This window comes from Choloepus didactylus, chromosome 13 (genome assembly GCF_015220235.1).
Source record: "Choloepus didactylus isolate mChoDid1 chromosome 13, mChoDid1.pri, whole genome shotgun sequence".
NCBI classification, from domain to species: domain Eukaryota; kingdom Metazoa; phylum Chordata; class Mammalia; order Pilosa; family Megalonychidae; genus Choloepus; species Choloepus didactylus.
In genome coordinates, this window is record NC_051319.1 from 32,562,621 (window position 1) to 32,584,521 (window position 21,901).

General features: G+C 35.2%; 2 protein-coding genes across 7 annotated transcripts in view; one reads left to right on the top strand and one right to left on the bottom strand.

The window, feature by feature from the left end:
• The window catches only part of KIAA0825 (KIAA0825 ortholog), a 437,461-nt gene extending 424,112 nt beyond the window's left edge, over nt 1-13,349 (bottom strand). For all 5 annotated transcript variants that reach the window (XM_037801406.1, XM_037801405.1, XM_037801404.1 and 2 more), the window contains exon 1: nt 13,256-13,349. The gene's annotated coding sequence lies outside the window, so the exon portion shown is untranslated. The remainder of the gene's footprint in view (nt 1-13,255) is intronic.
• A 66-nt stretch (nt 13,350-13,415) lies between these two features.
• The window catches only part of SLF1 (SMC5-SMC6 complex localization factor 1), a 103,424-nt gene continuing 94,938 nt past the window's right edge, over nt 13,416-21,901 (top strand). For both annotated transcript variants that reach the window (XM_037801875.1, XM_037801873.1), the window contains exons 1-4: nt 13,416-13,529; nt 17,195-17,308; nt 17,491-17,566; nt 18,360-18,600. In XM_037801875.1, coding sequence (XP_037657803.1) covers nt 17,195-17,308; nt 17,491-17,566; nt 18,360-18,600 — 431 coding nt within the window. In that variant the 5' untranslated portion in view covers nt 13,416-13,529. The remainder of the gene's footprint in view (nt 13,530-17,194; nt 17,309-17,490; nt 17,567-18,359; nt 18,601-21,901) is intronic.

Consider the following 21,901-nt stretch of genomic DNA (forward strand, 5'->3'; position numbering starts at 1 on the left):
AAATCAGCAAGGATACAGGAGATTTGAACACTATCAATCTACTTTACCTGACTCATATGTAGAGCATTCCAACCAAAGATAGTAGTATACATACTCTTTTCAAATGTCAAAAAAATTCTCCAAAATAGATCATATATTCAGCCATAAAACAAGTCTCAATAAATATGAGAGTAATGAAATCACACAATACAAAACATGTTCTATGAACATAACAGAAAAAAATTACCAAAACTGACTCAAGGAGAAATAAAAAATCTGAATAAATCTAAAATAAGTGAAGAAATTGGATTAGTAATTGAAAATCTTCCCATAAAGAAAAGCAAACAGCCAAGGGATTCTAAGTATTACTTTGCTGGCTGCTAAAACAAATACCATACAATGGTTGCTTTAAACAATGGGAAATATTGGCTAGGAGTCTCAAATCCAAGCATCAGCAAGGTGTCCTGGCAATCCTTGGTCCCTGGCTTTCCTGTCACAAGGCAATGCAAATGACTATGTTTTCTACTTTCTCTCCTGGCTTCAGTTGACTTATGATTTCTTTCCCTGTGGCTTTCTCTGTGGCCTCTATAATGCCTCCAGTAATAGGATTAAGACCTATACTGCTTCAGTTGGGCCACACCTTAACTGAAGTAACCACATCAAAGGCCCTATTTAAGATGTGTTCACACCTTCATAATGGATTAAGATCAATAATATGTTTTTCTGGGGTACATAACTCCAAGCCACCACACATTCATTGGTGAATTCTAAAAAAGTAAAAAACGGAATAATATCAGTCCTTTACAAATTCTTTCAGAAAACAGAGAGAAACCTTCTGAACCCATTCTATAGTATGTTACCATGATACAAAAGCCAAACAAACATATCACAAGAAAATAAAACTCAGAGCAATATTGCTCAGGCAAAGTGAATCTAGCAAAATATAAAGAGTATTAAGCAATTCAACCAAGAGGGATTTATTCCTGGAATGGAAGATTGGTTCAACATCTGGAAATCAATTAATGTAATGCAGGCTATTAATAGAATAAAGGAAAAAAAAAAACACATGAACATCTAGATATAGAAAAAGCATTTAATAATATCCAATTCATGATAAAAAAAAAAGCACAACAAACTAGAAAGTAGTAGAAAGGAATTCCTTCAACTTGATAAAGGACAACTTGATGAGTTAACATGGTACTTGATGAAAGACTAAATGCTTTCCCTATAAAACTAGGAACAAGGCAAGGGTGTTCACTCTCACCATTTCTACTCAATAATGTACTGCAGATTTTAGCCAGAGCAATGGGGAAAATAAAACAAACCAAAACAACAGAAGACAAATAGGTATTAAACACATCTAGATTGGAAAGGAAGAAGTAAAATTGTCTATATTCACAAATGACAACAGCCTGTATGTAGGCAATCCCAAGTAGTCCACACACACATACCAAAACAAAACAAAACTACAAACAAACAAAAAACCCCACAAAACTATGAGAACTAATACACAAATTTAGCAAGGTTGCAGGATACAGATTAATATACAAAAATCAATTGTGTTTCCAAATATTTGTAATGAATAATTGAAATATGAAATTAAAAAGGGGAATTCCACACACAATAGCTTCAAAATGAAAAAAAAAATAGGAATAAATTTAGCAGAAGAAATGTAGGACATGTACACTGAAAATTAAAGCACACTGCAGAAAGAAATCAAAGAAAATCTACATAAATAGAGAAACACTTCATGTACACGGATCCGAAGACTCAATATTGCCAAAATGTTAATACTCCTCAAAGTGATCTAAATATTCAGTGAGATCCTTATTAAGTTCCAACAGGGAAATTAAGCAAGAAAAGGAAATAAAAGCTAGAAAGAAAGAAAGATACAAAGAAAGAAGCAAAACTGTCTCTATTTGCATACTCACAGAAGACATGCTATTACATATAGAAAATCTTAAGGAATTCACTAAAAAACTAATAAATGAATTCAGCAAGGTTGCACGATACAAGATCAATAAACAAAAATCAATTTGAGTTTCTGTACACTAGCAATGAACAATCTGAAATGAAATTAGGAAAAACAATTCCATTTATAATAGATCAAAAAGAATGAAGTACTTAGGAAAAATTTAACTGAAGTTTAAGACTTGCCCACCGAAAATTGCAAAATGTCATTGAGAGAAATTAAATTATAATTAAATGAATGGAAAAACATTGTGTATTCATGCATGAAAGACTTAATATTGATAAGATGACAATATTCTCCAAATTAATCTACAGATTCAATGCAATCCCTATCAAAATTCCAGCTGCCTCTTTTTCAGAATTTGACAAAGTGATTCTAAATTCATACAGAAATGCAATGGTTCCAGAATAGTCAAAACAATCTTGAAAAAGAACAAAGTAGGAGGACTCAAATTTCCTGAATTCAAAACCTCTCAAAAACATCAATAATCAAGATTGTGTGGTACTGGCTTAAGGACAGACACAGGGATCAATAGAATAGAATTGAGAAATAAACCTGTATTTATGGTCAACAGATTTTCAATAAGGGTTCCAAGGCAATTCAGTGGGGGAAGAATAGTCTTTTCAACAAATGGTCCTGAAACAATTGGATACCCACATGCAAAAGAAAGAAGTCCTCCCACTCACAACATATACAAAAATTAACTCAAAATGGATCCAAGACCTAAATGGAAGAGCTAAACGTATAAATTCTTAGAAGAAAACCTGTATCTTTTTGTACTAGGATCAAGCTTTGGTTTCTTAGGTATGAGACACCAGAGGCACATGCAACAAAAGAAAAAATAGATAAATTAGACTTAATCAAAATTAAAAACTTTTGCATATCAAAGGACACCATCAAAAAAGTGAAAAGAGAACCCACAGAATTGAGAAAATATTTGCAAATCTTGTTTCTGATAAGGGTGTAGTATCCAGAATATATAAAGAACTGTTACCACTCAATAATAAAAAAGACAAATAACCCAATTAAAATATAGCAAATGATCTGAATACATTTTGACAAAAAGATATAAAAATGGCACATAAGCACACAAAAAGATGCTCAACATAATTAGTCACTAGGGAAACATAAATCAAAACCACATGAGATACCACTTCATACCCCCTAGAATGGCTAGAATCAGAAGACAGACAATAACAAGTTTTGGGGAGGATGTGGAGAAATTGGAACCCTCACACATTGCTGGTGGATTTGAATGTAAAGGTCCCTCTCTCAACCCTCTCAGTGGGAATATCTCCTTCATAGCACTTTGCATTTTACAGTTATTTTTGTGATCACTTTCTTAACCTGAAGGCTCATGAAGACAGAGATTAGGTCTATTTTCCTCTCTACTATGTACTCAGTGCCTCCACCACAACCTGAGTACACCTTCTCAGTCTTCTGTCTAAAATCACTGATTTGCTTATCTCTCTGAACCACTAGACTATAATCCCCTTAAGACAAGGACTATTCCTATTTCTCTTTGTACCCCATACCTAGCCTAGAGGCTAGCACAGAGGAAGTACAAAGAAACGGTTAAATCAGAGAACCCAATGTGTGATCTGCAGACTCCTTAGGAAGGCCTGAGATTCTTTCAGGGTGTTTGCAAGTTCAAAACTATTTTCATAATAATAAGACATTATATGCCAATTTCACTAGGTTATAATAAACACAGATAGTGCAAAAGCAAATATGCTTTAGCACAAATCAATGCAGTCCTTAAACAGAATTGGTTATTGGGTTAGTTTTCTATCGCTCTTACAATAAACTGCCACAAACTTAGGCTCATAAAACAACACGAGTTTGTTATCTTAACATTCTGTAGGTCAGAAGTCTGACACAAGTCTGAATGGTCTAAAATTAAGGTGTCAGTTCTGTATTCCTTTCTGGAGGTTCAAGGGAGAATCCATTTCTTTGCCTTTTCCAACTTCCAGAGGTTGCCTCTTCATTCCTTGGTTCGTGGCCCTCTTCCTCCATTTTCCAGTCAGCCTCTCTCTTCCACTTTTAAGGACCCTTCTTATTACATTGGGCTCACTTGGATAATCCAGGATAATCTCACTATCTTAATGTAAACTGATGAGCAATTTTAATTCCATCTACACCCTTATTTTCCCTTTTACATATGACATATATTCACAGGTTCTGGGTTTCTGGGTATTAGAACATAGATATGTTTGGGAGGCCATTGTTCTTCCATCTACAGTACTCATATATTTCCACTTCCCCATACTTGGAACAACAAAAAAAATAATTCCAGGTTCACTTAATAATGCCTCTGATGAAACAGTAAAAATTGCTAATATTATTAACTCAACCTTCAAGTACAAACATTTTCTGGAAAACTAACCAAACTGGGCAGTCAATTCAAGGAAAACAGTATTTACCGCCAAAGACAAAATTTGAGCTTTCAAGTGATATTAACAAATTGGATTTTTTGATATCGTATAGTGAAATGTATCAAGATTTGGATGATCAGCACAACTCAATGAATCAAACATGTTCCAAATGGCCAGTACATTGTTACAAAATCATGTACTTATAAAAGATTCTTTCAAAGTACAAGACAAACCAATGGATTTTAAAGTAACAGAGTACAAAAAGTACACTGATAATGATTTTAGATTCCACATCACAACTAAACTTGTAAGAAACTAATACTTGTTGAGTTTTGGGGTAGGAGTAAAGAATATTCACAACAATGTGAAAGGCCATTAAACTACTACTTCCTTTTCCAATTATGTATCTGTGTGAGGAGGGATTTTTTTTCACATAATTTAACCAAAACATCATATCACAACAGATTAAATGCAAAAGCAGATATAAGAATCTGTCTTCTACGAAGCCAGGCATTTAAAGAAATTTGTAAAATAATAAAACAATTCCATTCTTCTGCTACAATTTTTGTTTTGTAAATTCAAACCATGAAACACATATATATGTGAAACAAAAATGCAGTCTACACCTGACCAAACTGATGGGTCATGACCTGCCATTTTTAAATCCTATTTATATTAAAATACAATGTTTTTTTTTTTGTTATTAGGTTAGTAATTTTTTTAACTCTCAATTTTAATTTCTAAAATCACAAATATAAAGTAGATGTAATTACATAAATAAAAACTCTCTTTGAGAATTTTTAAGAAAGTGTAAAGGACTTCTGAAACCAAAATTTTGAGAACTGCTGAATTAGATAAATGAGAAAGTTTAATATAGATTAATCAAAAGTTAGTCAAAAGAATGATTAATGAATCCTCAATGCTACCATGGTACGGAAGGCAACACAGAGACAGAACCTTATATCCAGCCCCACTCTTGAACTCCTTCCCCAAGCAATGCTCTCAAAAGCAGAGAACAGAGCTCAGCTATGAGCAGCTAAATTGCCCATGGGCATTTCTGAGGGTAGGTATGAATATATGCTAGAGAAAGAAAGAATGAAATATTAAAATTTTAAAAAGAAATAATTATCATAATTGTACATCCAATTTGCATTTTAAAAATGAAAAATATTTTGTGAGATGAAGTTAAACAAAAAGAGCAAGGACTATGGGTAAAGAAAAGTCATGACACAGTGAAGCACAGAATAACACTCACTGGTATTATTAAAAATTAAGACTTCATTAGTATAATGCTCCTCAAAGAGCTCTCCCATCACTCCTCAGTTTTAGGTAAACTCCAGACTTAACCTGTTGAGTTAGCTGTGTTCCCTGAAAGGAAAATGGACAATAGGTTCAGGTGACGCAGCATGGTTGCTGACTGCAACCTTACAACCTCCCTGACACCCAACGACCAGAGTAAGGAAAGGTCTCATCAGCAAATCTTAGCAAACAAATAATGAAAGTGACAAAAAAGTACCATCATATTAATCAGCTGGAAAACAGAACATTGTGTGTGATAAGTAGAGCAAATAAGAAGCCTTTCCTGGGAAGCACAGTGCATAAGAAGGAGCCCTAAATTTACAGTCTCAGTAGTTTCTGGTTCTAGTCACATGTTTCTTGAGTTATTTGGGCACGTTAAACCACTTCTTTAGTCCTCATTTCCTCACGTAGGAGTAGGAAATTAGTTTACTCTGTTGCTTTCAAATTCACCCGTGATCTACAATAACAGACATTTTAAATTCAAACCCTGAAACATATATCTGAAACAAAAATGCAGTCTACAACTGACCAAACTGATGGGTCATGACCGGCCATTTGAAAAGCACTAAACTGGTTGGTTGAACTTTGCGATTGTTTCTCATTAAAATCAAAACAACAAAAGGGGGAAGGGGAGACAATGATCTACAAAACTACAATATCTTGATCTTATAAGCTACCTAGCTATCTTAAGTAAGGAGGGAAACAGACATCCAAGTTTAAGCTAATATTCAACTTATGAGTATTAATATTATTCAGCTGTTTTAAGATTGACGGTATATTTAATAGCTACTTGGCATTCAGAAACTTACACAGCAATCTGTGTTAACCACCTAATGTCAAAAATCAGTTGCTTAGCTAATGTTGCTTTTTTCAGTTGTTCACTGAAACAGATCTTTTGATTCTTAACTGTTCTTCTGGTTAACAGAATGTATTATAAAATATAAGTTGTTAGTCTAAGAATATATGCCTCAAGTGTTAATATCAGTACTTTTTGAGGGATGTGGGATGGGCAATAAAATTCAAGAGATGAAATTCAAATACACTTGTAAATTAAAGCATGTGACAACTGTCAATCATTTTTATGAATACCTAACATTACATTGAATACTGTGGCAACACAGGATTCCTCTAACAGAAGACTGCCTCAAGGACTCTCCATAGACCAGGCTGAAGCTTCTGAGAACAGTGCTACAGTTTGAGACTCTTCTTACCCAACCCTCCCTCCTTCCTCTCCTTCACAGAATGTCAGACCTGCACCGAGGCCTGTAATGCACTTCTCTCCTAGTCTTGCTTCCTCTACTTTATCCTTCACGAGGCACTTTCACCAGGAAACCTCTTGCACATCTCATCCTCTCTTGGCATGTGCTGCTCAGGAGATCTGAACTAATAAAGTCCTTACATCAGTCATCATATTAAGCCTTATGCATACATTATTCCGTTTAATCTTCACAACAGTCCTATGAAGTAGACATTATTAGTATTCTAATAAGGAAATGCATATTGAGGGTGGAACGCTTATTATGGTGACACGCTGGTAAAAGGCATGGTCATGATTTTTAACTCCTGGGTCTTGCTCTTTCCATTACAAAAACATGATCAATTGAAGACACGGATAAACACCCGGAAAATCCCACACATGAAGGTTTCTAGCACACTGAAACTGCTGTATTCAGATATTTGAGAGCTTATAGTCAGAGCACTTTAAAGCCAAAAGGGATCTTATAGATCATTTGCTCCAACCCCTATATATTATAGATGAGAAATATAATTCCAAGATAAATAAATTTCCCTATGTACACACCTAGTTAGTAGATAAGCCAGGATTAAAATCCAACTAGAGGCAGTATAGCATAGCTTCTAGAGTCAGTTGCCTTAGTTTAAATCATATGATTATATGTAACACAGAATGATTTACAAAGCTCATCTGTGCTTCAGTTTTCTCATCTGTAAAAAGAGGATAATAACATTGACCCCATACTGCTATGAGGATTAAATGTAACAATGCATGGCAAAGAGTGACCAGTCAATAAATATTAGATGCTCTCTCATCTCCTGTCTCTCAAACTAGTCCTTTTTGCAGGACACTGCACTTACTTTTATTGATGAGTATGGTGAATTCTTTAAGAAAAACACATGTAAAGAGGCCATTACCATTGACCTTACAGGAACTAAAAGTTTTATAAAGAAATACTATGAATAATTATATGGTAATAAATTATATAACTTAGATGTAATGGACAAAATCCTTGAAAGATACCAAATTACTGAAACTTACTCAAGAAGAAATAGAAAATTTGAAAACACTTATATTAAATATGGAATTTGAATCAGTAATCAAAAAAATTCTCACAAAGAAAAGCCCAGGCCCAGAAGGCTTCACTGCTGAATTCTACAAAATATTTAAAGAATAATTAATATCAAGTGTTTTAGTTCCCTAGCTGCTAAAACAAATACCATACAATGGGTTGGCTTAACAACAGGAATTTATTGGCTCATGGTTTCAGAGGCTAGAAGGCTTGCTCCCCATCAGTCGGTATCTTATGGTTGGCTGGCAATCTTTGGGGTTCCTTGGCTTTTCTGTCACATGGCAAAGCTCACGGCAGCATCTTCTCCTTTGTCTTCAGGGTTCCATTGACTTCCAACTTCTGGCTGCTCTTTGTGGCTTTTCCTTTCGTGTCCAATTTCCTTTGCTTATGACAACTTCAGCCATATTGGATTTAGGTCCACCCTCATTCAGTTTGCGTACGCTTCAAGTAATAACAACTTCAAAGGTCCTATTTACAAATGGGTTCACACCCACAGGACCAGGGATTGGGACCTGAACATGGCTTTTGTGGAGACATGATTCAATCCCCAACACCAAGTCTTCACAAACTCTTCCAAAAATAGAAGAGGCGGGGACACTTCCTAACTCATTCTCCGAAGCCACTATTACCTTGATACCAAAACCAGAAAAAGACATCAGAAGAAAACGAACAAACAAACAAAAACAAAACAAAACTATAGGCCAATATCTCTTCTGAATATGGACATTAAAATTCTCAATATAAATACTATCAAACCAAATCCAGCAATATCTAAAAAGTACTGACCAAGTGGGATTTATCCCCCATATTCAGGGTTGGTTTAGCATCCCAAAATCAATTAATGTAATACACCATTATCAACAGAATAAAAAATAAAAACCACATGATCATCACAAGTGAGGCAGATAAAGCATTTTACAAAATCCAATACCCTTTCGTGATTAAAAACACTCAACAGACTAGGAGTAGAAGGTAACTCCCTCAACCTGATAAAGAGCAACTAGGAAAAACCCACAGGTCTTAATGGTAAAAGACAGGATGTTTTCCTCTTAAGATATGGAACAAGACATTTATTCAACATTATACTAGAGGTTCTAATCTGATCAACTGGCAAAAAAAAACAAACAAAAAAAAACAAAAAACCAAACGAAAAACCAAATAAAAGTTAACCAAATTGGAAACAAAAAAGTACAACTATCTCTATTTGCAGATGGCATGAACTTGTATACAAAAAATCCTAATGAATCCTAATGACTTAATGAAATTCCTAATGAAAAGCTATTATAACTAATAAATGAGTTCAGCAAGGTTTCAAAATACATATCAATATACAAAAGTCAATTGTATTTCTATATACTAGTGATGAACCGTTTGAAAATGAAATTAAGAAAATTCCATTTACAATAGTGTCAAAAAGAATGAAATACAAATAAATTTAACAAAACAAATATAAAACTTATACTCTGAAAACTACAAAAACTTGTTGAAAGAAATTAAATTACAACTAAGTGAACTGAAAAATATCCCATGTTCATGGATCAAAAGATTAATATTGCTCAGAGGGCAATTTTCCCCAAGTTGACCTACAGATTCAACCAATCTCTATCAGAATCTCAGCTGCCTTCTTTGTAGAGAATCTGACAAACTTAATCTAAAAGTCACATGGAATTGCAAAAGACCCAGAATAGCTGAAACAATCTCAAAAAAGTAAGAGGACTCACAATTCCTGATTTCAAAACTTACTCTGTACAAATCAACAGTAAACAAGAAACTATGGTGCTGCCATAAGGACAGCCAAAGGGATCAATGTAATAAAATTGAAAGTCTAGATATAAACCCGTATGTTTACGGTCAACCGATTTTTGGTAAGGGTCCCGAGACAATTCAATGGGGAAAAACAATCTCTTCAACAAAGGGTGCTGGGACAAACGGAATGCACATGCAAAAGAATGATGCTGGACCCTTATCTTCAACATATACAAAAATTAACTTAAAATGGATCAAAGACTTAACTGTAAGAGCTAAAACTATAAAATTCTTAGAAGAAAACATAGGTGTAAATCTTCTTGTACTTGGATTAGGTAATACTTTATTAGAGATAACACCAAAAGCACATACAACAAAAGGAAAAAAAAAATTCTGGTGGCAATTTAAAATGGTACAGCTGCAGAAGAAAAGAGTTTGGCTGTTACAAAGAACTACTATATGACCCAGCAATTCTGCTCCTGGGTATATACCCCCAAAGAATTGAAAACAGGTGTTCAGACAAAAAGTTGTAAATGAATATTCATAGCAAGAGCATTCACAATATCCAAAAGGTAGAAACAACCAAAATACACTAAACTGGGTGTCAACAGATGAATGGATAAACAAAATGTGGTATATCCATACAATGAAATATTATTCAACCATAAAAAGGAACAAAGTACCTATAGATGCTACGACGTGGCTGAATCCTGAAAACATCATGCTAAGAGAAATAAGTCAGTTACAGAAGACCATGAGTTATATGATTCAAATTATATGAAATGTCCAGAATAGGCAAATCCATAAATACAGAAAGTAAGTTAGCGATTCCTTAAGGATTTTGGGGACTTTAGCGGATAAGAAAATGATAACTAAAGGGTACATGGTTTCTCTGTGTTGATGAAAATATTCTAAAATTGACTGTATTGATGGATGCATGTATCTGTGAATATACTAAAAACCACTGAATTGAACACTTTAATGGGTGAACTGTATGGCATATGAATTACATATCTCAATAAAGATGTTTTAAAAAGACATGGATAAATAACATTTTTAGAAGTATTCCCTTATTCACTAAATATTTATTGAGCCCCTATTACATGCCAGGCTAGTACGGGATGCTAGGGATGAGATAATGAACAAAGCAGATATAATTATAATCTTTATAAGCACTGAAATTTGATAGAAATTTGTAGAAAACAAAATATCCCTGAGCTTTATCTATGGGATCTGTAAAGTAAATATTTTTCATACATTTAAGTCAATACAAAGTAATTACATACAGTTTAGTATTATTTTAGGTTAGCTGCACACTCACACACACACATAGACTTGTATCTCTGTAAAATAGGAAACAGTCTTTAGAATTAAGTTCTATATTCTAGTATTGATCATTTCAACTAGATTTTAATAAGTTCCTTGGCAATTACTCTACTTCTATTTATGTTCATAAAATAGGATACTGGAATGGGTAGGTTTAATGAAGCATACTCCCTTAAAATGTGGATAATCACCATGTCTGAGGGTTACTTGATTGAAATAGAACAGTTTTGCTAATAAACATCAAATAGTAACAATTCCATATATAGCATTACAAGGTTCAATTTTAAAAATTTGTGCTCATTTACCCATTCTGTGTGTGTATGTATACACACACAAATAGACATACATAAAAATGTGTGTAGGTGAAAAGCTGCTTAAAGAGCCGACATTCTGGACTTAGAGCACCAATATGCTAAATCATCTCTAGATTGCTTGTATTTGTCCCACACATTATGCTAATGTATATAATAGGTATATGTTTGAGTTAGGATACTAAAACTGGCTAAAGATCAGCACAGAAAAGAGAATGTCATTCACATGTCCAAATTACTTTAAATTGGTGAACACATTCCTTAAATGTTTTTACTTCATCTTCAAGTTTTGCTATCCTTTGATCCCTGAATGTAACATGCTATCTATCCAATTCTACCAGAGAATGAAAATAATGATTCTGCTGTGTTCTGATTCTATTTATGAGAGGAAGTACAGAGCACATGAAAAAGAACCAAAGTTTAGGAGTCAGGAAGACTGGGTTCAAATCTCAATCGTGTGTATAATTTGTGGAAAATCACAACCTCTCTTGAGTCTCAGTATAAAATGTTTGTAAAATAGGATAATATAATTTTTCTGGTAGAGTTGTAATAAGCATTAAATAAAATAATGAATGTAAAGTGCCTGGTAAACAGTAGCTACCCACGGTTAGTATTAGTGGGTCCTATATTAATTGCAATGGAGATATCCACAAATAGCAAAGATAAATATACATATACATAAGCCTGCTTAAAACTAGATGCTATATAGAGACATATGTGTAATCTTCCTGAAATAATTTACAATCTTTTAAAATGAAGAAATAGAAAAACAGGATTCAATAAAAATGACAAAAATTGGACCAAGTGGGTAGATTACATGTTTGTTGAATTGCTAACCAACAAGGAAACTAGAAGATCAACGTGCTACCAAAAAACATGGTTGCATTACTCCCAAAGGGTAAAAAATGTCTGGTGTCTCAAAGGCCTTGAACTAAACATTACATTTGTCTTTATGGTAGGGCAATCCCTAAAACTTCTCTTTTGGGGTCTGGTTGTTTTGGAAAATCAATCATCTGCCTTCTATGAAAAAAAAGAAAAATCTAAGGAACCGGTGATTATTTGAATATAAAGTGGTGAGTGAAGACTACTTACTTGGAGAAACTGCCTTAATCAAGAAAGAGAGGTCACCAAGTTCACTATATTGCATCTTTCAAATTTTTGAACAGGCACCTTTCCTCACATTATCCCTTTCAGTTGGGGAAGCAGTTTCTCTTTAGAACTACTCTGGCTTCCATCCAAACCTCTCCTGAAATCCTACTTTATGGTGGAAGTTTGGAGCGGAGAGCAAACATTCCCTAAAGACTAGTTTCCAAAAGGTCAAACGGATATCTAAAGCCCACGCAAAATTCTCATAGCTCATCTCCTAACAGCCAAAAAAAAAAAAAAAAAAAACCGAAGAGCATTTTCCTCACCTACTTTAAACTGCAGCGGGAACGTTTAATTAAATCACAATCAAGAACTCCTCATCCCATTTCCCAAATGTTTGTAAAAAGTGTCCGTTTCAGCCGGCTGTCTGCCTCCGTGGCATAGCATCCCAGGACTATGGAAGCAATACTCAGGAAATGGATGGAAAAGCAGCTCTTGAGAATTGAGAGTGACCAAATCCTGCTAATGCTAGAGTAAGGAAAATTCTTGATGATCGGGAGAGAGACTGCACTAAGCTGCGACGAGGTACACGGTGTCTTCGGTCTCATCCAAGGACTAATGGAGGCCGAGGTCGAATTCCAAGTTGGAGACAGATACAGAGAACAGAGAAGCCGGAAAAACGGGATCCCAAGGCCTTCTCCAGCGACACCGCAGGTCAAGCGCCAGGGAGCTGGACGGAGACTCCGCCTGTATCAATCCTTGCCCGCTCGCTTCCGGTCTGGCCAAGTCGCTGCCCAGAGCCCCAAACCAGCCAGAAATACGAGGCCCTGAAGGTTACTCCAAATAATAACTTACCTGTCTCCACCTCCGGCGCTAACACAGCAGAAGCCTGACTCGTTGACCACAGAATCAAACCCCACACCCGTAAACGCCTCCCTACCGACGGCTGGAGAGCGTCATTAACAACCACCCGGAAATCGCACCATCGCTTCCGGGGCCGCCGAGCGTGCGGCGGGAAATTATTTCCCAGAGCCGGGATTAGTGGGAGCTGCGAGTGCTGCAGCGGTAGTCGTCGCTCTTGGCACCACGGACACCTCAGAGAATCAGCCCAGACACTCCGACAGGGAAGGTAAAGGGCCTCAACTCCGAAGACAATGTACTCTGACTCTGTGGGGATGTTTCTACACCGGGCCGTGACCCTCGAAGTTTCTGCCGCTCCCCTCTGTGAGGCTGGGAAGGGACTGGGTTGGGCGACGGCGGTGCCTGCTTCTCGCGCTTTCAGCAGGTCGCCGTTCGTTCCCACACTCCAGGCTCGTCGTTCTCAGTGCCCGCGTTGGTGGGCTGAGACAGCAGTCCCCTCCCCGCTCTGCCCGCGCGGCGGCGTAAACGGCGGCGGAGCGCCTCTGCACTGCAGAGGTGCCTCCTGCGCCTTCGGTTTGCGCAGCCCCTTAGCTCCTTTCCCCGCTTGGAAGGCGGTAGGGCCACCTGTGTCTCTCGTTTCCATAGAGCCAGCCGACTTAGACGCCTCACTCCGAGTCCCAGATTCTTGGCTGCTTTCCGTAGCTTAGCGTAAGTGAACGTGGCTGGGATCCTCCAGGCCCACCTTCCTGTGACGAAGAAAATTGTCACCCTTTTTCCCTAGTAGAATTCTTAAATACATCCAAATGGCAGGGATCATCTTTGCTGCTACTGTGCTAGTGAAATAGCATCCATGTAGGCCTTGGAGCGCACACACACACATCCACACGCATCCGTTTCCCGAAAGGAAAGGTCTGTTTTCCTGGGGATTATAATATCTCAGTTGCCTAAACGCCGAAAACAAGACTAAATGGTTATTCTGAGATTTCTGCCACTTCCATAGCCTCTGATTAAATAGTGGCCAAAAAATTGATCTGCCTTGGGCAGTCCATATCTGGATTTAACTCAGGAATTTGATGGAGCTTGATTTTGGAGGAGCCAAGCCCTTTTTTGACAAATGACTACCCTATCAAAACAATTTTTTTTTTCTTTTTCGTTAAGATACTGGGAATGAATATTTAAATTAAAATTTCCAGTATACACGCACAAACAATCCACCTGTGGACTTTTTGGTTTATGTTGTTCCATTGTGCCTCAATTCCTAGAAATGTCTATCGATGTGCAAGATGTACTCTTTTTAGGAAAGTTTGACTAACTTATATTGCAAGTGTTCAACACAAATTGATAGTTTGGAGTGGATTTGTATAGGGGAGTAGATCTGATTATTTCTCAGTGTTCTTAAATGAAATAAGATTTTTCAATACTTGAATATGTTTAAAAATTATTGTGAGGAAATTAGTGTTAAATCCTGCACATGAGCCTCTTTAGTCCTATTTTCTAAATCCAGATTTTCTTACGCCTTATCAAATTGACTTAAATGAAGTTCAGTTATATGATCTTCTAATCTACTCTTGCGTGCCTAAAGCAGAGAGCATAAATTGAGAGAAACAGAATTTGAAACGATTTTCAAACATGGGTACTTTACATAATTAAATTCAGAACTCAAAATTTCATAATAATCTTTCTGTTTTCCTTAAGGAAAAAAAAAGTAATCTTCACATTGTTCTTAGAAATACTTTGAAATTTTAGGCATTAGTGTTATTTTTCTGAAATTAATGTATAATTATGTGTACAGTTTTCAGTGATATCCTGATATAAATAATTGTATCCCAGCCCCCATGGTAGATTCCTTCCATTTCATGCAATGTAAAATTTTCTCTTAGACTAGCTGAAAATGAATTGTTATGTAAAATTATAATGTGTTGAAAAATATTGGACTAAATTCTGAAATTTAAACCAGGGCAGTGTTGTAGAAAGGGCACATAGTTTGCAGAAGCAGGTGTATCTTTGAATCTTGGTTCTACCATTTAGTAGCAGAATACCCTTGAGCTAGTTTCTTAATCACACCCATATCCCAGGATCCTCATCTGTATAAGAAGGGAGGACGATAATTTACATTGTTGAGAAGAAAACTAACATATATGAAGTGTATATACCACAGTAGGTCCTCAGTGAAACTAAATCCTGTTTGTTCAACCTTAGACCTTATCCTCCCTCTACAAAGTAATCCAGAATTCCAGGGGTACCAAACAAAGCAAATTTGCCCTTCATTGCCTGTGGCTAACCAATAGCTACTACCCTCCTGTTCTTTTTTCCCTGGATTTCTCTGGTCCAGCTTGCTTCCGAAAGGGCCCATTTATGCCTAATCCAGCATCTCTTGTTCAGCCTGTGCCTTATACAGTACTGGATAGGTTGAACATCCTCAGCCTCTCATTTCTTCCTCAGCATAGTCATTTTGCTGGTAATTCTGTTTCCTCACTCTGTTGCCAAATTTTCGATCAAAGAGACTGATTAGTGTCTGCCCTTTTCCCAGGTAATGCCATTGAAATGAGAACACCCATCAAGTCTCACTGTTAGAGACCTCTGTCAATTAATTAATTAATTAATATTTGTGGTGTACACCTTTGAAGTATAAGTCAGCAGACACTGTATCTTTTTAAAAAATGCTGAAAGCCAGCAGAATGAAATTAAGCCAAGGGACTAATGTAATTTGGGTCCTTGACCAAGAGAAGACAGAATTCCTAAACTCCACTTGAAGTTATTGCATTCTGAGCCAAACAGTACTTTATGTGTGTAGAATGAATACTGTGACATGTGCCTACCTTTGGAGATATTGGTTAAAAATAGGGATCCAACACTGTTTGAAACTTTTCAGTTTTAGCATTTATGTTTTACTTTCTCAGCAGATGTTTTATATAAATTATCTTTCAAACCCTTGAATTCAAGGCCACAGTATTGTTTGCAATCAGGGGTTGGTATATCCTTTTCAAAGAGGGGAGTTTCAAAAGTGATTCACCTTAGTTTGCTGTAGAAGTAGTTTTACAATCAAACTAGTTCACTATGAAAATGAACATTAAGAAACCACTAGTTTTCATCATGCAGCCTTAAAATCATGATTTTGAAGAATATTCAGTGGCATGGAAAAATGTTTATGATATAATTTTACATAAAAATTAAGATATGGAACTATATAATATCTAGATTTTGTTATATACATATGTATTTTTTTACACAGACATGCACACTTATGAAAAAACCTGCAAGGCAGCCCCTCATGATAGTAACAGTGCTATTACAGGATGAAGGAATTAGATGTGATTTTTATTTTTCTGTATCATTTATAGTATTTTTCAAAAATTTTTATAATAAACATGTATTAAAATTAAAAGAAATATCTGTAAAGGTTATTTGGGGGAGAAAACATGATATATTCTTCAATATCCTCCACAAACTCTTTAGATTTGGTATAAAATCTAATTATGTTTCATTGTTCACAAGTGAGCTTGTTCCAGAAACTCTTAGCAAAAAATAGTACTTTAAAAAGTGAAACTAGTCTAATTATGCGAATACTTATAGAAGTATTTTTCCTTTTCTGAAGAATTATATTCTTTTATCAGTGTGTTTTAGTGGCAAGAATATAGCAATGCAAACTTTAAAGATTCAAACCAGAAAAAAAAAACTAACTTTATTTAAGGTCACATTTTGAGAAGATTACCTTTAAAGCTAAACTATTTTCAATTTTATGTAAGTAATGTTAATGTTAGTGTTTACAACTAAGCCTTGTATGTTAATTCATTGTATGCTTAATCTAATGATTTTAGTTTTTATTTTTGGCTCTCATTATTATATTATTTAGCACATATTAAGAAAAAATAATAGTGACAACGCTGTGAATACTATCTCTAACATGTTATCTTTTATATGTCTATATGTTAGATGGAACATGGTGCCCCAAAGCATGTCATCCAGATGACAGGATTTAAGATGGAAGAAAAGGAAGCTTTAGGCAAATTGCTTTTAAAGCTAGATTGTACTTTTATTAAGAGTGAGGTGAGTACAAAAGCATACTTACCAAAATGTTCAAGGTATAGCTGAAAAAACAAACAAAAATGATGATAGTGATAAAAATAGGAATGATAAAATGGCCCCATGATATTGTAAGAATTAATAAGATGTGCTATAAAGGAAATTTTGCTTTAGTAACATTTCTTTATCTGGATTTTTCCTTCCAGAAGTACAAAAATTGTACACATCTTATAGCCGAACGCCTGTGTAAGAGTGAAAAATTTTTAGCAGCTTGTGCAGCAGGTAAATTTACTGCCCTCACTCCTCTTGAAAGAAAATCTTCATGTAAAAGAAAATGTACCGTAGTAACTTTTTAGTCTCTGTAAAGGTAGCATGCTTAAACATAAATATCTTTCTTCTGAAAATATGTTTGATATAGTATTTTCTGTAAACATGTTTGATGTAGTATTTTGCTTTATTATTTTTCTGACTAAAATTTTGCAACACATGAAAAGTCTATTAAAATAGGCATTTTAAAGAAATATTTACTTCATCAAGGATTTAGCTTAAGTGCTTTATAAGAAAAAAAAAATGGCTTAACAAAAACATTTGGTACAAAATGCTCCAAAATGTATGCTTTTGTTGAGACCTGAGCTATTCTCAGTCATGTTTCTTTGACCTCTCATTGGAAATAGTCAATGTTTTTGTACTCCCTCTTCTTGCCTCCCCTCCCTTCCACGCTGTGAAGCAATGATCATCCTGTTTTGTTTTGTTTTGTTTTGTTTTTAAGATACTAAATTCCATAAACCCAAATTAGGACTCAGTTTTGGATTTGGAACTTTACATGTATCTTTTATTTTGTAACATTTAGAATTATAGTTCTTATTAAAACTACAATTATTTCCATGGGAAAGATTACATACAATGTTCAGTGATGTTATAAAGGCCTCTTGTGATCAAAAAATTTAGAAAAACAAACATTTTCTTACCAAGATAATGTTGGCAGTAGAGCTTAAGGGTCTTATGTTAACAAAGGTTGTTTACCATTTATCAGAACTGAAATTCTTTTGTGACAAACAGCATATTTGCTTTCTAGGAAAGTGGGTACTAACTAAGGACTACATAATTCATAGTGCTCAAAGTGGCAGATGGCTTGATGAAACAACTTATGAATGGGGATATAAAATTGAAAAAGACTCCCATTATTCAACGCAAATGCAATCTGCACCTAAAAGATGGCGTGAAGAACTGAAACGCACTGGTGCGCCAGGAGCCTTCCACAGGTGGAAAGTTGTACTCCTTGTTAGAGCTGATAAACGAAGTGATTCACTTGTGAGGTAGGATGAAATCTCATAAAAGCTAAAGTAATAAATGACAAAACAATTTTAATTTGCATGATTACCTTTTTGTATTTCTTCACAATTTTTAATTTAGTGCAGATAAGCCAGGTGATTTGCTCTGGTCTCCTAGTTAAGCTGTTGTATACATTTAAATGTATGTGTCTCTAATAAAACAAAACCTATTTTACAGTATTGCTTTATATTATTCTAATGAACTTGTATTTTGTCTTCCACTCTATCCTTTGTCTATCTCAAGCAATAATAAAAAATTATGTGGGAGACTTGGGTTTTAGTTTTGAGCCCTTTTAGATTTTTGCAAGTAAAGTATAACATCATAATGTAGGCTTTTTTCTTTGTTTATGTAATGCTAACTTCATGATTCATACTTTTTCTATTGTAATTCATTTTATCTTTTACATAATATTTTTAAAAGACTTCTTAATGGTAAACTATGTTCTGAAACTGGTTCTACTTTTTGGAGAGGTTTTTTTGTCGCCTTTACTGAAGTGTAGTTTATAAACAGTAAAATGCACCTGTTTTAAGTGTACATTTTGATGAGTTCAGGCAAATTTATACAACCAAGTTTCCTCCACCCTAGTCAAGATTTATAATATTTATATCACCCCACAATTTCCCTTGTACCTTTTCACATTTAATTATGCACCACCAACACCAGGCAACCACTGATTTCCTTTCTGTCACTATAGATTAGATTTACCTTTTTTAGAAGTTCGTATAAATGGGATCATACAGTATTTAATCCTTATAACTTCATATGCCCAGCACAATATTTTTGAGATTCATCTGTGTTGTTGTGCAGATCAGTAATTCATTCTTTTTTGTTGATGAGTAATATTCTACTGTATTACAGTTTATTTATTCACCTATCAATGGACATTTGGGTTGTTTCCCATTTTTGCTGATATGAAATAAAGCTGGTATGAACATTTGAGTACAAGTCTTCATGTGGGTATGTTTACATTTCTCTTGGGTAAATATCTAGGAATGGAATTAATGACTCAGATAGCAAGTTTATTGCCTTAGTTTCCTATCTGCTATGACAAATACCACACAATGAGTTGGCTTAACAGCAGGAATTTGTTGGCTCATGATATCCTAAGCTAGAAAGCTTACTTTCTCCTGGGGTCAGTAGCATCCTGACTAGCTGGCAGTCCTTGACCTTCCCATCACATGGCTTTGTCTTCTTTCTGTTATGGGCTTTGTTGACTTCCAGTTTCTGCTTCTCCACAAGACTTCCTCTTCATAAAGCCTCCAGTAACAGGATTAAGGCCCAGCCTCTTTGCTGGGCCACACCTTAAGTAAGAACAACATTTTTGAAGGTTTTATTCCTACAGGAATGGGATTAAGATTAAGAACATATTCTTTGCTGTGGGTACATAATTCAACCTACCATAAACATGTTTAACAATATAAAAGAATGCTGAACTATTTTCCAAAATAGTTGTACCATTTTACAGTCCCACTAGCACAGTATGAGGGTTCCAGTTTCTTTGCATTTACTTTGGAAATATTGTTGAAAATCAGTTGACCATATCTGTGTTCTATTTCTGGTTTTCCTATTCTGTTCCTTTGATCTATATGTTTACCTTATATAAAAGCCACACTATTTTGGTTACTGTAGCTTCATAGTGGGTTTTGATATCATGTAGTGTGAATTCTCCCACTTTATCTTTTTTTTGTCCAGCACTTGTGTGCCTCTGTTTATTTTTTTCCCCTGCAATCTTATAGAGATATATTCACATACCATGCAATCATCTACAGTGTACAATAGTTGTTCATAGTATCATCATATAGTTGTGGATTCATCATACAATCAGCATTTGTGCATATTCATTATTCCAAAAAAAAAATTAAAAAAGTAAAAACGATAAAAGAAAAAAATAAAAATAAAATAAAATGCAATAATAAGGTCAGACAACATCACCACCACCAAGAATCCCATAGCCCTACCTTATATCCCCCTCTTATAGACATTTAGCAATGGTATATTGCCTTTGTTACATTTAATGGAAGAATATTGCAATGTTACTATTAACTATAGACTCTAGTTTGCATTGATTCTGTTTTTTCCCCAGTACCATTCCTTTTTCACACCTTGCAAGGTTGACATTCATTTGTTCTCCCACATGTAAAAACATTTTTATATTTGTACATTTAACAACTCTAGGTTTCACTAAGTTATACAGCCTCAGTCTTTATCATCTGTCTTTCCTTCTGGTGTCATACATGACCCTAGCCTTCCTTTTTCAACTTTACTCAGAGACATCTTTGTTCAGTGTACTTACAGTATTGTGCTACTGTCACATAGTATTGTGCTATCCATTTCTGGATCTATAGAATCAATCCTGTTGAACATTCTGTACTCCTTCAGCATCAAGTGTCCTCTATCTACCCTCTTTCTAACCCTTGATAGCCTGTGTTCTCAGCTTTCACTCTCAAAGTTTGCTCATTAATGTTCATATTAGTGAGACCATGCAGTATATGTCCTTTTTTTTCTGGCTAACTTCGGTCAACATAACATCCTCAAGGTTCATCCTTGTTGTTATATGTTCTGTGACTTTGTTCTTTCTTACAGCTGCATAATTTTCCATCATATGTATATACCACAATTTGTTTATGCACTCATCCATTGATGGACCTTTGAGCTGTTTCCATCACTTGGGCAATCGTGAATAATGCCCATATAAACATCAGTTTACAAATGTCCATTTGTGTCTTAGCTTTGAGTTCCTCTGAATATATACCTAGTAATGGAATTGCTGGATCAGATGGCAGTTCTATAATTAGCTTCCTGAGGAACTGCCACACTGCCTTCCAGAGTGGTTGCACCATTCTACATTCCCACCAACAGTGAATAAGTGTTCCTCTCTCCACATCCTCTCCGGCACTTGTACTTTTCTGTTTTCTTTTTTTTTTGATAATGGCCATTCTAGTAAGTATGAGATGATATCTCATTGTGATTTGATTTGCATTTCCCTAATAGCCAGTGAAGTTGAGCATCTTTTCTTATGTTTTTGAGCCATTTGTATTTCCTCTTCAGAAAAGTGCCTGTCCATGTCTTTTGCCCATTTTTCAATTGGGTTGTTTGTCTTTCTGTTGTTGAGTTGTAGCATCTCTTTATATAATCTGGATATTAAACCCTTATCTGATACTTGGTTTCCAAATATTGTCTCCCATTGGGTAGGCTGCCTTTTTACTTTTCTGACATAGTCTTTTGTTGTACAGAAGTGTTTAATTTTGAGGAGATCCCATTTTTCTGTTTCTTCTTGTATTGTTC